The sequence below is a fragment of the Anastrepha obliqua genome, chromosome 1 (assembly GCF_027943255.1).
Source record: "Anastrepha obliqua isolate idAnaObli1 chromosome 1, idAnaObli1_1.0, whole genome shotgun sequence".
Taxonomy (NCBI): domain Eukaryota; kingdom Metazoa; phylum Arthropoda; class Insecta; order Diptera; family Tephritidae; genus Anastrepha; species Anastrepha obliqua.
The window spans coordinates 177,466,906-177,480,603 of NC_072892.1; the positions used below are offsets into that span (position 1 = coordinate 177,466,906).

At 40.3% G+C, this 13,698-nt stretch overlaps 1 protein-coding gene across 1 annotated transcript; it reads right to left on the bottom strand.

Moving 5' to 3' along the window:
* Positions 1 to 8,429: 8,429 nt before the first annotated feature.
* LOC129241918 (DNA-directed RNA polymerase III subunit RPC2) lies at positions 8,430 to 12,461 on the bottom strand. Its single transcript, XM_054878470.1, has 4 exons — positions 11,477 to 12,461; positions 10,657 to 11,421; positions 9,677 to 10,599; positions 8,430 to 9,600 (listed from the first exon to the last, which is right to left on the bottom strand). The coding sequence occupies exons 1-4, from the start codon at positions 12,339 to 12,341 to the stop codon at positions 8,749 to 8,751; spliced, it is 3,405 nt and encodes a 1,134-aa protein (XP_054734445.1). The 5' UTR covers positions 12,342 to 12,461; the 3' UTR covers positions 8,430 to 8,748.
* Positions 12,462 to 13,698: the final 1,237 nt, after the last annotated feature.

Genomic DNA, 13,698 nt, shown 5'->3' on the forward strand with positions numbered 1-13,698 from the left:
GAGCTCTTATATAAATAAGTGTGCGTGCGTATTAATTTGTGTGTGTATATGTGCAAGCCAGCACAGCCGGTTGACAGCTGTAAAACAATGTGTTGGTGTGAGCGTGTGTTCGTATATGCAGATGCGTGCGAACTGAAAATGTGTAGAGAGTGTGTGGGAGGATTCACTCAGTGAACAACTGCAATCGCAATCAGCAGGAGCACTAACAACCGAAGCAGCACCGTCTCGGCTACCGCCAATACTGTCACTGACACTGACACTTGGACCACCAACCCAGTCACGCCAACCCATATGCCAAATACCAAATGTGCTCACATGCACAGGCATACCGTAGGCCGTACTAATCATGTCTCAAGAGATTTTACAATATTTTGCTATTGGATTACATTTGCATTGTGGTGGTAAATTACGCAAAATTTTACCAAGTATATATGGGGTATGTGCTTGTATGTATGTATGTACATATGTATATTTATGAGAAAATGCAAATTGTACTAAGTTTCCCTAAATGTTTCACATTTTTTTAATAAATTTGCGTCAAACTCAAAATTGGCCAGCAGCAGTTGATTATTAAGTTAAGTATTACTTTAATAGTAATATAAATTTATTTATGAATAAATTAATCCCTGAAAGTAATCAATTCAAATTTCAGATTTTTAAGTTTGGTAAAACATTAGCTGATTTCGTCTGGTCTTTCCCCTAGCTTGCTTAAGGTCGGCTCGAAAAATTTCCATAGCAAAGCAGCACCACTTTAAGCGAGCAGATTCGTTACTTGCTGACTTGCCCGTTTGATGAAAAATTTGCATGTGAAAGCAGCAACAAAGTTAACGAGGAAGAGTCGCTGCATGGTGGATTTAATAAGGTGACAGCATTCACCCAGCTGAATTTTTCGCCGTAGGGATGGCTTACGTCAAAATGATATGCCTTGTTTGTATGTATTGGTATGTTTACATTCGTATGTTTACATTTGCTTGCTGATTTTGACATGATGCTTGCACCAAACGCAACAACAAATACATGTAGGGTTTTACTTATATGTGTTTGCTGTCACCTGTAATAAATTCGCCTTGAGTCGCTGTTAGCGAGTGTGGTTATGCCTCATAAATCTCGTATCACTATTTGCAATGCTGCCAAATATCTATTATAATATTAGGCAAGATTTATTAGACCGCGTTCATACAGAGCAAATTTTGTTGCTTCAGCTTTACGAATTCTCTTGCAGTGTTGTCAACTGTCAACGAAATAGGTCAGTGCTGCCAAATACGTATGCAACATGCGAATTGTTGTTTTATTCGCTAGCCACTAAATAGTTGGAGCATCAAGAGTAGCTATTACCAGACTTAATACATTTTATTTATATTTGTCTATTAACTATGGCCAACCTTTTAATATTTCGAAGGCAGAAAAAACTAACTTGCACAGTGAAAATTTTTACCCCGCTTTTCAGTTTGAACTATCAATATTTTTTTAGATTGATAGCTAAAATAACATCTATCATGTATCAGAATTTTAATTCACGGTTGGACATTTACAAAATAGATAACTTTTTGCCTGTACAAAGCTGAGAGGTATTAGAAAGATTCCAAGGATGATAGATTACTAGGTTTGGCCAATAACTATGGTGAAAAACAAAATTGTGAGGGGCTGCTATGCTCCGGAGGTGATTCTCTAGCCGAATTCTGCACGATCATTTGACTCATATGCACACCCTCTTCCAATCCAAGGATGATAGATACCAGGTTTGTTCGTTAGGTATGGTGAAAAAAAATTGTTGAGGGGAACTTTGGATTCTACGCCATTCGTTTTGTGTTTCATAAAATTTAACTTTAGCTTCGTAAAACACAACACAAATTCGCTCTGAGCCGAATAATAGTCTGCTAGGTAGTACCTACACCTCTAAAAATCTTTTCACCATACGTCCAATCAGTTGTTGTTCACATGGCAACGAAGAAATATGAGTGGTGATTGGACGAGTATGTGAAATTATCGTTCAGATTTCAGTGTTTGTGTTGCCATTATCTTGTAAGTTTTATTTAACAATTCAGTCATCGAACTCAGAGGATTTATAGAGAAAAAAAAATACCAGTCTAACGGTTAGACGCGATAGAAGTGAAACCTTCCGTAAAACAAACTAAGAGAGAATGAGACGAAAACAGCATTAGGGGCGGGATAATTATAGGTTCATTATAATATTGATATAAAGTTCATATTTTATTTTCTTCATTTTATTATTATTCATCCTCAATGTTTTCAATTTCAACAAATGATACGAGTGGCTTATGATAGCTAAAATATGATACAAATGCTTTGGTTTCGATGTTGTCAACATATCTTTGAAATACCGCGTCAATTGTTGTTTTTGATCGTGTTGTCGATTCAGTGCGATTGTTACACATTTTTAAATTGAATGTTGTATTGAGAAAGTCAATTGAAGGAACCGCTGTGTCCAATGCAAAATTTACGTTGAAATCACCTCTTAAAATCATTGGAACTTTATCGTATCCGCGATACTTCTGGTGTATACTTTATTAAATTTTCGTGAATGAATTCCGTGATGCTATTTATTGATTTTGGTTCTCCGTCACCTTTGGAAAATGTGTAAACAGTAAGCAAACTTTATTCAAATATTTTCCCTCATTTTTGCATCAGTAAAATTAAACAAACGCCGTAGCCGAATGGGTTGGTGCGTGACTACTATTCAGAATTCACAGAGAGAACGTCAGTTCGAATCTCGGTGAAAACACCAAAATTAAGAAAAACATTTTTCTAATAGCGCTCACCCCTCAGCAGGCAATGGCAAAACACCGAGTGTATTTCTCCTCATAAACATATCATAAAAAAAAAAAATAATTGTATAAAAAAAATTTTTTTCTTGTGATTCGAACCAAGGATTTTGGATCGGAAGCTCACATTGCTAGTCGCTCGGCTACCGCGCCATGCTGTCGGCGCTGGCCTAAAAGTTATTTAGTTCGTCGCTACGTTTATATCAACATATAATATAACGCTTCGTAGCTAAATAATTTTTAGGCCAGCGCCGACAGCATGGCGCGGTAGCCGAGCGGCTAGCAATGTGAGCTTCCGATCCAAAATCCTTGGTTCGAATCACAAGAAAAAATAAAAGTTATTTAGTTCGTCGCTACGTTTATATCAACATATAATATAACGCTTCGTAGCCAAGAGGGTCGCTATTTCCGTTTCACTTTTTCTCAAATCACTCCCAACGATTCTAAAGAAGTTTTCACTTCAAAAAGCTGACAAATTTTCACCACAGTCTATCTTTCACGCGTTAGAGGTGTATCATAAAAAGAGGTAACAATTATTGGTAATAAAATTCGCCGGTTAAAAAGTTTCTGATAGCGTGCACAGTCAAGTAAATTCACCAAAAAATGTTAAACCTCGAAAACTGTATTTGAAAAGTTACAAGTGAATGCCATATTCAATTGCGAAAATATTGAGCAAGGTTTGCCATTTCCTAAAGCATCATTTAACGCTAGCTTGAAAATTATTAAAAAATATTCGGTTGAGTAGTAAGACGGATTTTTGCTAAAATATCTTCTTCCCAGACAAAGTTCAATTTTTGATTTATTGACTATATCAACAAGCAAAATTGCAATTAGCGACCACAAGCGTTAATGCATCCATAAGAATTAACTGTTTATGATGAAAACTGTGTGGTTTATGGCAAAGCGACAATGATTCTCGGCAATGAACGATGCCATGGTGAAACGTTTTTTAGAGGTGTACTTTTCAACAGACCGTTATTCGGCTCTGAGCGATTTGGACAGATCAGCTAATGGGCTGACGCCACTTAGGGGAAAAAAACTGAGATTGTGGTGGTGATATACGAAAAAAATCAATCAGTAGCTCTTCGTTGCCGTTGTTGATTGGACGAGTGTGTGAGTACATCTGAAATGATCGTGCAGAATTCGGCTGCCGAATCTCTCAAGTGACAGAGAGAGTTCGGGCAGCCGAAGTTCGCCTCATAATTTCATTTTCACCAGCAAACTGAAATGTATGAGAAAAACTTGTAAATCTGTCATCCTTGGTTCTAACAACATGGGACTACATGCTATTCGAGCGGTAAGAAGTTGCGAAGCAGAAATTTGTGGACCCGATCATCTCACGGCGAACGTTTATTAATGGGGACCGCGATCAAGCGACTTCACACCTTTCTATTATTTTCTCTGAGGCTATGTAAAGTTCAAGTTCTATGCTAACAATCCAACCACTTTGAACGAGCTTTAGGTTAACGTCCGAGGCGCTATGCCGGAATAAAATCGAGTCATCAAAACTTGGACCAACTATATATAAAATAGTGTGAATGTAACTTTAAAATTAAGCTAGAATCAAATAGAAACAACGTTGTGGGATATTTTTTTTTATTTAAATATACTTTCCTATCGTTGTTATCTGGTCAGCCTTTACTAAATTAGTGACGACTGCCAGTCTACTGCCTCGTTGATGGCGGCTACCTCTACCTGAAACACACTACACGCTGATGACTACAGCAAGTGCGAAATTTTCTAAACAAAAACAAAAATATATCCCTTAATGCTCAACTTCAAACCATATGTTAATAGGTTCAGAAAACCTGGACTTTCTGATGGCAGATGTTACTGGTATACCTCGCACTTACACTCTTAAAGCAAGAGCTTTCATTTCTCGAATGTTACAAAGTTTATCGCCTGCTTTAGTCACTGTGGTTCGGAAGAATAAATCAAATTTTTCTCTTTTACCTACTTCCATTTTGGAACACTGTAACACATAACTGGCTTCACCAAGCACAAAACTGTCCGAGAACTTGGTTTGAAGTGGAATGTAGTCTGGCAATGTACATATAACTCGTGGGAGAAGATCCACAAAAGACCTATAACGGAAAATAGTCACAACTTTTTACTTCACCTAACATTTGCAATTAATTAATTTTGTCTCATATATAATTTTATTAACAATCAAAAAATAACCTCAAATGTTTATTACCTCTTCTGTAAAAGCTACCCCAATTTACGGTATTTAGTAAACATTGCTTCATTCTATTTCCCTTTTTCACTCTGATTGCTAACAAGTTGACAGTTGAATTGTGGGTGCCATTAGGTGGTACCCCACCTCCACACCACCTTCTTTTGTGGTAGATAACTTTTGTTGTTGCACTTATGTGGGTGTTAAATATTAAATCCCTACACGTTCCCCTCGCATTTGCCAACACACTCGATATGCAAAGTGGCATTAATCGTGGGTTAAGGTTGGCTCCTCTCACGCACAACGTTTGACACTGTATGCATGTGTTTATTTTCATGTGTATTTGTTGGATGAGTGGGGTGTTGGTTAGTGTTGTTGAAGAGTATATAAACGTAAATACTCATATGGTGGGATATTGTGGTAGTCCAGCATGCGCGGCAAGGCAGTGTGGAAATTAAGTAGGGTTTGGGCACTGAGGTAGCTGTTTAGGAGTTATTAATTACACGCAAACGCGTGGCCATTGGCGATGAAGAAATGCAGCCAAATGTCACACACCGCAAAGCACACAAGAGCCGGAGAGCAATCTCTACAACTACAAACTACACTTGCACAGAACATTAGTTACACGCGTACCCTTGAGGTTGGCGTGACACAGAGGTAGAGTTGAAGGTGATTGAGCAATCGGCGCCCAATGCACTTTTCCCACATATTGTGCCCACCTTCTATGCAAGTAAGCAATGAATGTTGTTTGCTCGGTCGTTGTGTTGCAGAGCGGGCGTGTTTGTTAAGGTGTATGTGTGCGTGTATGGTTGAAGGTGTTTGGATGAGTTGCTTTGGCAAGTAGAGAAAATTGAAAAAAAGAACGTATTTTTTTACAATCCCAAAATTATACACTTATAAAAGTTTGGCTAGTGTTCAAAAGAAAATTGAAACATATTTGTTACACCGCAAGTTCCAAACTTGAGGATTACCACTGGCGGACGTACGCCTAAAAGTTATCTCGTATATTTTTTCTTTTGTCGATTTGTTCGTTGGCTCCGCGATTCACAACCGACACACGGCGAAAAATTCGTTGTTCGCAATTCGTTTGGGCCACATTACAGAAGTTGAACGCTTTGATGTTGTCGGCAATTACAAGGAAGAAAAAAATTCGTTGTTTCGATAATGGTTTTCGTTAGAGAAGAAGTTAAAAACAATAGATTTTTAATTTCAACAACGACGACATCTACGACGATGAGGAAAAGTACAACACACACGAAACGCGCACGAAACGGGAAGAATAAGCAAAGAATTGCATTCTCTGTTTGACACATTTAGTGGTTTGTTTTTAGGCGCGGAGCAATAGAAAATTTCCCCCTTGACAAGTGTGCGAATCTGTTATACAAGTGAAGAAATCAGTTGATGGCATTGCCAGCAATAAATTATTTCACTTGTTTCAAAACTTTTTCTTGATTAAAGGATTTTTTTTTTAATTTTTCAAGTTATTAAACAAAACAAGTAAAATTGCTGTTAGTAATGACACTTCCTTTTTCCGTATTTGTTCTGGAGTCAAATAGATGCAATTTATCAACCGCATTACTAAACCAAGACTCAGATTTTTTTGTGCGAATGAATGAAAAATTGAAAAAGAAAAAAGAAAGATTGGCAATCCGTCATGAATCGTTTAACGCCAGAGAAACGCTTCCAAATTGTGGGAATTTCCAAACAACGCTTCCAACCCCCAACTTCACCGGGCAGCTTTACAGCCCGGGGTGAACTTTAGCTTCGTTCATGATTCATTTCCAGGCATTTCGATCCTCGGTAACAGTTCTCCTGTCTCGAACACCCAGAGTCCTCAAGTCCCCATGTTAGTCCTGGATGTCCTCACGTTTTTTTGGGCGTTACGGGGTTGTATGACACGATTGATTTCTGGGCGTGGGCGGAGATGCATAACATGGCCCAACCATCGAAGTTGGACTTGACATATTTCACGATGTCCTCGCCATTACATAGTTGCTGCAAGTCTTTATTGTATCGTATCCGACCTTATTCCGGTTTTAGACTTTAGTAGCAATTGCGGTTGTGTGCGCAGAGAAGGAAAGCAAACTATCGAAGGTGCGCCAACAGTCGGTATTGGGGTGTCGTCGAGTTTAACCCTAAACTGTAGTTTGACCTCATTTGTCTAGGTGGTAAAGCGGATTGCTGTGGATTTAGTGGATTAGAGTTAGAGATTCGAGAGAAGGACTGGCGAGGTAATTGTTTACTCTGACGCACAGGCCATCGATGTTACTGCCCGACGCTATTAGCATAGGAGACCAGGGAGACTCCCTCTGGTGGCTGGGGCAGCTTCTATGTGTTGAAATTGAAAAGCAAGGGTGATAGGACATCTCCCTGCAAAACACCTTGCTTTATACTCCTGTGCTTTGAGTTTTAGTCTCGGAAAATGACTGACGAGAACCGATAAATCAAATAATGCGCGAACCTCCTATTGAGCCCCGGCGGGAGTGTCGACTGTATAATGTCGTCTAGTAGCGTGGAGTGACTGACTGTATCGAAACCCTTCTTCAAGTCCAGTGTTGTTTTTTTTTTTTTTTTGCCGGGACAACTAGCAAGTGCAGCACTCAGACATGAATTAAGTCCATTGTACTACACTTACTCCATGCTGATGTGTGGGCAGGGCCAGATGTTTTGTTTCGTGTGGAGTCTATTCCCACTCGCCAGGGTTTTAAGAGTAATCACTACTGGGCAAAGGAGAGTTATCGGGCGATAAGTTTCCCCTTGGTTGGGGGGTTTCCCAAATTTCAGTAGTAGGGCCACTCCCCCTGCTTTCCACTGGCGTAGGTGGTAGCGCCTGTTTGATAAAATGGCTGCTTCAGCTAAGAAATTGGAACATATGTCCCGGATCCTCCTAGCAGGAATGAAGCGAGCCACAGCAGCTGCGACCACGTTGCGGTATGCACGTTCGCCTACCTGCATGTCGATGGGGATGGGGAGAGCGGCGAAGCTGTTCTTTGTAAATTCCGCGAAGCCCCATCAATTAGCTTTGTTAAAGCGGAAACGAAGTCGGCAGGTCTCTCAATGGAGACGATAATGTACAAGTGGTCTGAAGCAAGTGATAGTATAGGTCGCCAGGTTATGCTATTTATACCGGAGTTCTTCGTGGACAACTCGATGGAGAGGGCCCTCAGAAACATTAAGCTCGCTCTCAAGAGCCCTCGTTAGTGAGCGCTTGCTCTTGTTGAATAAATTCTGTAGATCGGACAGTGTCAGAACGTTCCTCCTGCTTTTTGCGTATTGCAACAGATTTTGCATCGCCGCCTGATACTTGCAATTCACCGTGAACCCTATGAACGCATGTACGGGTGCATTTAAGAAAATTAGAGATTTCTAAATTGGTGTGATTTGCACTTATAGTGAGATAAACTGCACGTGTCTTTATTTCTTGAGTTAACTTGTAGTTCTTCATGTCCCTTCCGGAAAAGAGCAAAATAATTATAAAGCTTACGGAAAGCTATAGCCGTATATATGCATGTCCTATAATATAGTACGCACCCTGTATATAGTTAATTTATTATCCAGGTCCAAAAATTTCTATATAAATACATTAATATTTATTCTTTGCATAAAAGTAACCAAATCTTGAACTTTTCCCTCCAACGAACGCTTGCTTTCGTACCCACGCAGCAGGTAGCCACAATTTGAGTAGCGAACTTTAACTATTTTTCTCTTACGCAAAACCAATTAAATTTGTAAACCTAAAACATAGACTGAAAATTCATGCTGCTCGGTGTTATAAACTAAAACTAAAAACTAATAATTCTGCAGCTTCAGTTTTGGCACCACATTCATGCTGGTCAGTTCTTGAAAGAGCAGCTTGCAGGCGTAAGGCATTGAAATTTTTGAGACATTCGCCGATGACTGGCAGTAATTGCACCAAGAGCAGTACGCCAAACGACCACAAGTCTTGCAGACATCTACATCAAAAGCATCTGACGAAATCATCAGCCGTTCCATGATCAACATACTTGCACCATACGAAATCAGGCAATCACGTTCCATCTCACCCAAACGCAAGCCACCTTCTCGACTGCGACCCTGCGTTGGCTGACGCGTGAGCACCGCTTTTGGACCACGAGCACGAGCATGCATTTTGTCCTGCACCATATGCTTCAGCTTCTGATAATACACTGGACCCGAGTATATGTATGCCTCCAGCGATTCGCCCGTGATGCCAGAGTAGAAGTAGTCTTTGCCCATATAATTGAAGCCATGCTTGAATAGTTCATCCTGTATATCCTTGCATTTGGAACCACCAAATGCGGTGCCATAATGGAATTTGCCCTCTAATAAACCGGCTTTGCCTCCAAGCAGTTCAAGTGATTTGCCAACTGTCATACGACTGGGGAAACCGTGAGGATTCATAACCATATCTGGGCATATGCCATAGTCATTGAATGGCAAATCCTCTTGCTCTACAATCAAGCCCGTGACTCCTTTCTGACCGTGACGCGAACTAAACTTGTCACCGATTTCTGGGCGACGAGTTTGACGCAAAAGTATTTTAATCAGAAAGTCTTCTTCGCCGTTCGCCGACACCATAACCTTTTCAATATAACTCGGCTCAGGACCTTTGTACGAAATGGGTACTGCCGTATATGGCACCTGTAAGCAAGTAAATAGAAAATGCATTTTAGGCTACAAAAATTATAGCCTTATACAAAACGAAATTTGTGTTTACCTGCGAAGTTTGTCCAGTTTGTTCAATAGGATTTATAGAAGTCACTGCCGGCATTTCTTTATTAATCAGAATTTGTTTGTTTACAACCATTTCGCCAGGTGCCACAATTCCGTCGGTGTCTAGCGCGTCATGTTTGAAGATAACTTTATTGGTGAGTGCATCTTTTACAGGTCCCATTATACGATCATACGTCTGATTTGCATATCGCTTTACGGTACATTTCGAATTCCTGTAAACCAGGCAACGGCCATAGCCACGATCGACAGATGCTTTATTCAGGATTAGCGCATCTTCAATATCATAACCAGAGTAACTCATTACGGCGACAGTTGCATTCTGGCCAGCAGGCAATTTATCAAATCCGGTAAGTTCAATAGTCTTCGATTTAACCATAGGCGCCTGCGGGTACACCAAGTTGTACATAAGTGTGTCGATGCGATTTTTCTGATTGTAGCCGATAACGCCCATCGCTTGTTTACCCATAGCACATTGGTAAGTATTACGTGGACTTTGATTGTGATGTGGATAAGGCACAAGACCCGCACATACTCCCAACAAAGTGAATGGCTCTATTTCCAGATGCGTTGTGGTGTCTGCGGTTATATCAGCTTCATTCCAGGCAATAAACGAGTCGTTTTCTTCGTTCACATCGAGATATTCTACCAAACCGTCATGCAAAAAGTCTTCGAATTTGCGTATTCCCCGCTTAAGCTCTTCAATGTGGCGTTGCTCTACCGCAGGTTTGCCATTAGCAACTATGATATATGGCCGACAGAGGCGGCCACCATCAGTATGTATGTACACGCAGCGCTGTGTGTGCGAAGTGTGTATGGAAACGAATGGACCCAGACGGCCTTTGCGACGCATCATACGAAAAACTTGAACAAGTCGTTTGTAGCTAATCGTAAGCCCAAGTATGTTACCTGTTAGGATTAATATTTTAGAATCAATGTTTTGAAATTCGATATCTATGAACTTACCATTGATGAACACCAAGAAAACTTTTGCGTTGTTTATTACATCACCACCGATCAAACGTATATCTTCCACACCAGCATTGAAAGCTAAACGTATAACTGGTCCCTCATCCACTTCCGTGGTAATGTGTGTCATTAACGCCAAATTCTTTACCAAACCGCAAGCTTCGCCTTCAGGCGTGTCGGAGGGGCACAACATACCCCACTGGCTAGGTTGTAAGGAACGTGGGCCAGACACTTTGCGTGTTTTCTCGAATTGTGAATTGACGCGTGTCATCATACCCAGCGCTGAAATGTAACTCAAGCGCGAAAGCACCTGCGTCACACCAGCACGCTCCATTTTGAAACGCTTAATTGTCCAATTGCCAGATGAAATTGCCGATTCCAAGCCTACTGTTATTTGCGCAGCGCGCATATGTTTCACCACATCGAATTGCGCTGCCTTCACTTTGGGAATGTTCTTGTCAGCAATCATTTTCAGTTCCCAATTCATGCGCTTAAAAAGATCCTCGAACATCAAAGAAATAAGTGAGCCCGCCAATTCAAGACGCTTATTGCCGTAGTAATCGCGGTCATCAAAGGCTGTTTCATCAAGTTCTGCGGCCATAACACGCCGCACCATCAGGGACACATAAATCGATTTGATTTGAAAATTGAAGTTCTCAACTGGCACGTGGGCGAGTATGGTAGTTGTTAGTAGTTCACGAGCTTCTTCCGCCGGTGTTTTATTCGATGAGCTTTGGAAACGCTTAACCACCAACTTGGAGCCTGAAACCAAATATAAATTATTTTAAGTAACACAATTCGTATAGTTCCTATTTACCCATGAACTCAAGTGCGCGCTGTTGTGTGAATACTTTCAGTTGAAATGCTTCTAAGAGCGAAGGCGCAAAACGATTTTGGGTCTCTGTAGCAGTTCCTATTAACGACATTATTTCTTGGTCGGAGTTTACACCCATAGCTTTGAATATTACCGCAATCGGTATATCATCGGTCATTGAATTGTGTTTTAGATAGTACTTGCCGTGTTTACTCAATACCAGCGTGCGTGATTTCTTTTCATGTGTGGACGAAGTGACCTGACATTGCACAGTGCCATTGAACTCTTCAGTAATCATTTTATTCCATGAAAGCTGCTCTTGTATAAGAATCACTTTTTCCTGTCCGCGCACAACAAAATAACCACCTGGATCGAGTGGGCACTCATTCATCTTGGCCAACTCAAACTCCGATTTACCATACAGAACGCAATTGGAGGAGCGCAGCATGACTGGCATACGCCCAATTAAGAGGTTATTTCGTATGATACGTTGCGCTCCACGCGTATATTCAATATCGACTGTGATAGGCGCAGAATAGGTGGTGTCACGCAATCGACATTCGTGAGGTGTAGTAGCTTTTGTAATATTGTAGCCATCCTCAATGTCCGGAGTTCCGACACGTACATCCAAATATTTAAGGTAAAAGAGTGGATCAGCTTCACTGATTACCGTTTGATTGGCTTGAACAATCTTTTTAATATCCACATTTACGAAATGGTTAAACGAATCTATATGTTGCTTCACAAGTCCTTTTACTTGTAAAAACGCCGGTACTAATTTCCACTTCTCCTCCAGCGGTTTAATAGGCTTGGACCAAGCTTTGGGATCGCTGTCCCATGCTTTTTCACCACCGGTCAGGTCAACCATTATACGCGAGTTGAACTCAGATAAGTGCTAGTGAAAAAATTTAAAACCTGCACTGCAATTTATGAAATTATTTTGAAATATATTATCCGCCTTGGTTTTGGCAATGTTTCGCACACGGCATGGATAAATACACGGAGCGAAATTAAATGCCGACCAAGGCGAATTCATTGATTATTTTTCTACCATATGATACTATAGCGTGATGCCGTATCGAGAAAAATCGGCAATGGCATATAAACTGAACTTCGTTACTAAGTTTTTAATAAAACAAGATTGCGTCCACCAGATCGGATTTTGAGTGCTAGTTTTCCGAAGTAAAAAAATGTAATGTATTGAAATGTAACCCAACCGCACGGTTGTGGTGTTACACGCACAATTCTTTTGTCAAATTCACTAAAATCACATAAGCGGTACCGGTGCTAACATTGTATTTTCTTAATCATGGCCATTGTTATTTTAATTTAACGATTTAAAATTTTATTAGTTTGAATCAAAAGATGGTAATTGTCTAGTTGACATTAAAAAAAAAATTAATAATTGGCGCGTACACTTCTGTTAGGTGTTTGGCCGAACTCCTCCTCTTATTTGTGGTGTGCGTCTTGATGTTTTTCCACAAATGGAGGGACCTACAGTTCCAAGCCGACTCCGAACGGCAGATATTTTTATGAGGAGCTTTTTCATGGCAGAAATACACTCGGAGGTTTGCCATTGCCTGCCGAGGGGCGACCGCTATTAGAAAAATGTTTTTATTAATTTTGCTTTCACCGAGACTCGAACCAACGACCTCTCTATGAATTCCGAATAATCACGCACCAACCCATTCCGCTACGACGGCCGCACGTAGTTGACATTGCACGGACCAAATTGAGAAGAAAAATAGGTGGGGATACTAATATATAAATCATTTTATGGATGTATTACAAACGTATCCCGCTAATACGGCCGCCATAGTCGAATTTGTTGCGCTCGTGACTACCATTATGGAGTGCATAGATTCGAGTCTCCTTGCATAAACATAAAAAATAGAAACAGTTTTTTCGAATAGTTGTCGTCTTTCGTCAGGCAGGGGCAAACTTTCGAGTGCATATCTGCCATGAAAAAGCTCCTTGTGAAAATCATTTGCCGTTCATAGTCGGCTTAAAACTGTAGATTCCCCTATTTGGGGAATAACATCAAGACATATGCCACAAATAAAAGGAGGAGCTCGGAAAAACCCCCTAATATAAGTGTACGCGCCAATTATTTATTTATTTTTAATACTATAATTATGAAATGCGATTATCAATACATTAAAATAGAGGGGCACTATCTGATAAATTTTTTATTCAGAAGTGGGTTCATATACCTGTAAGGTGGT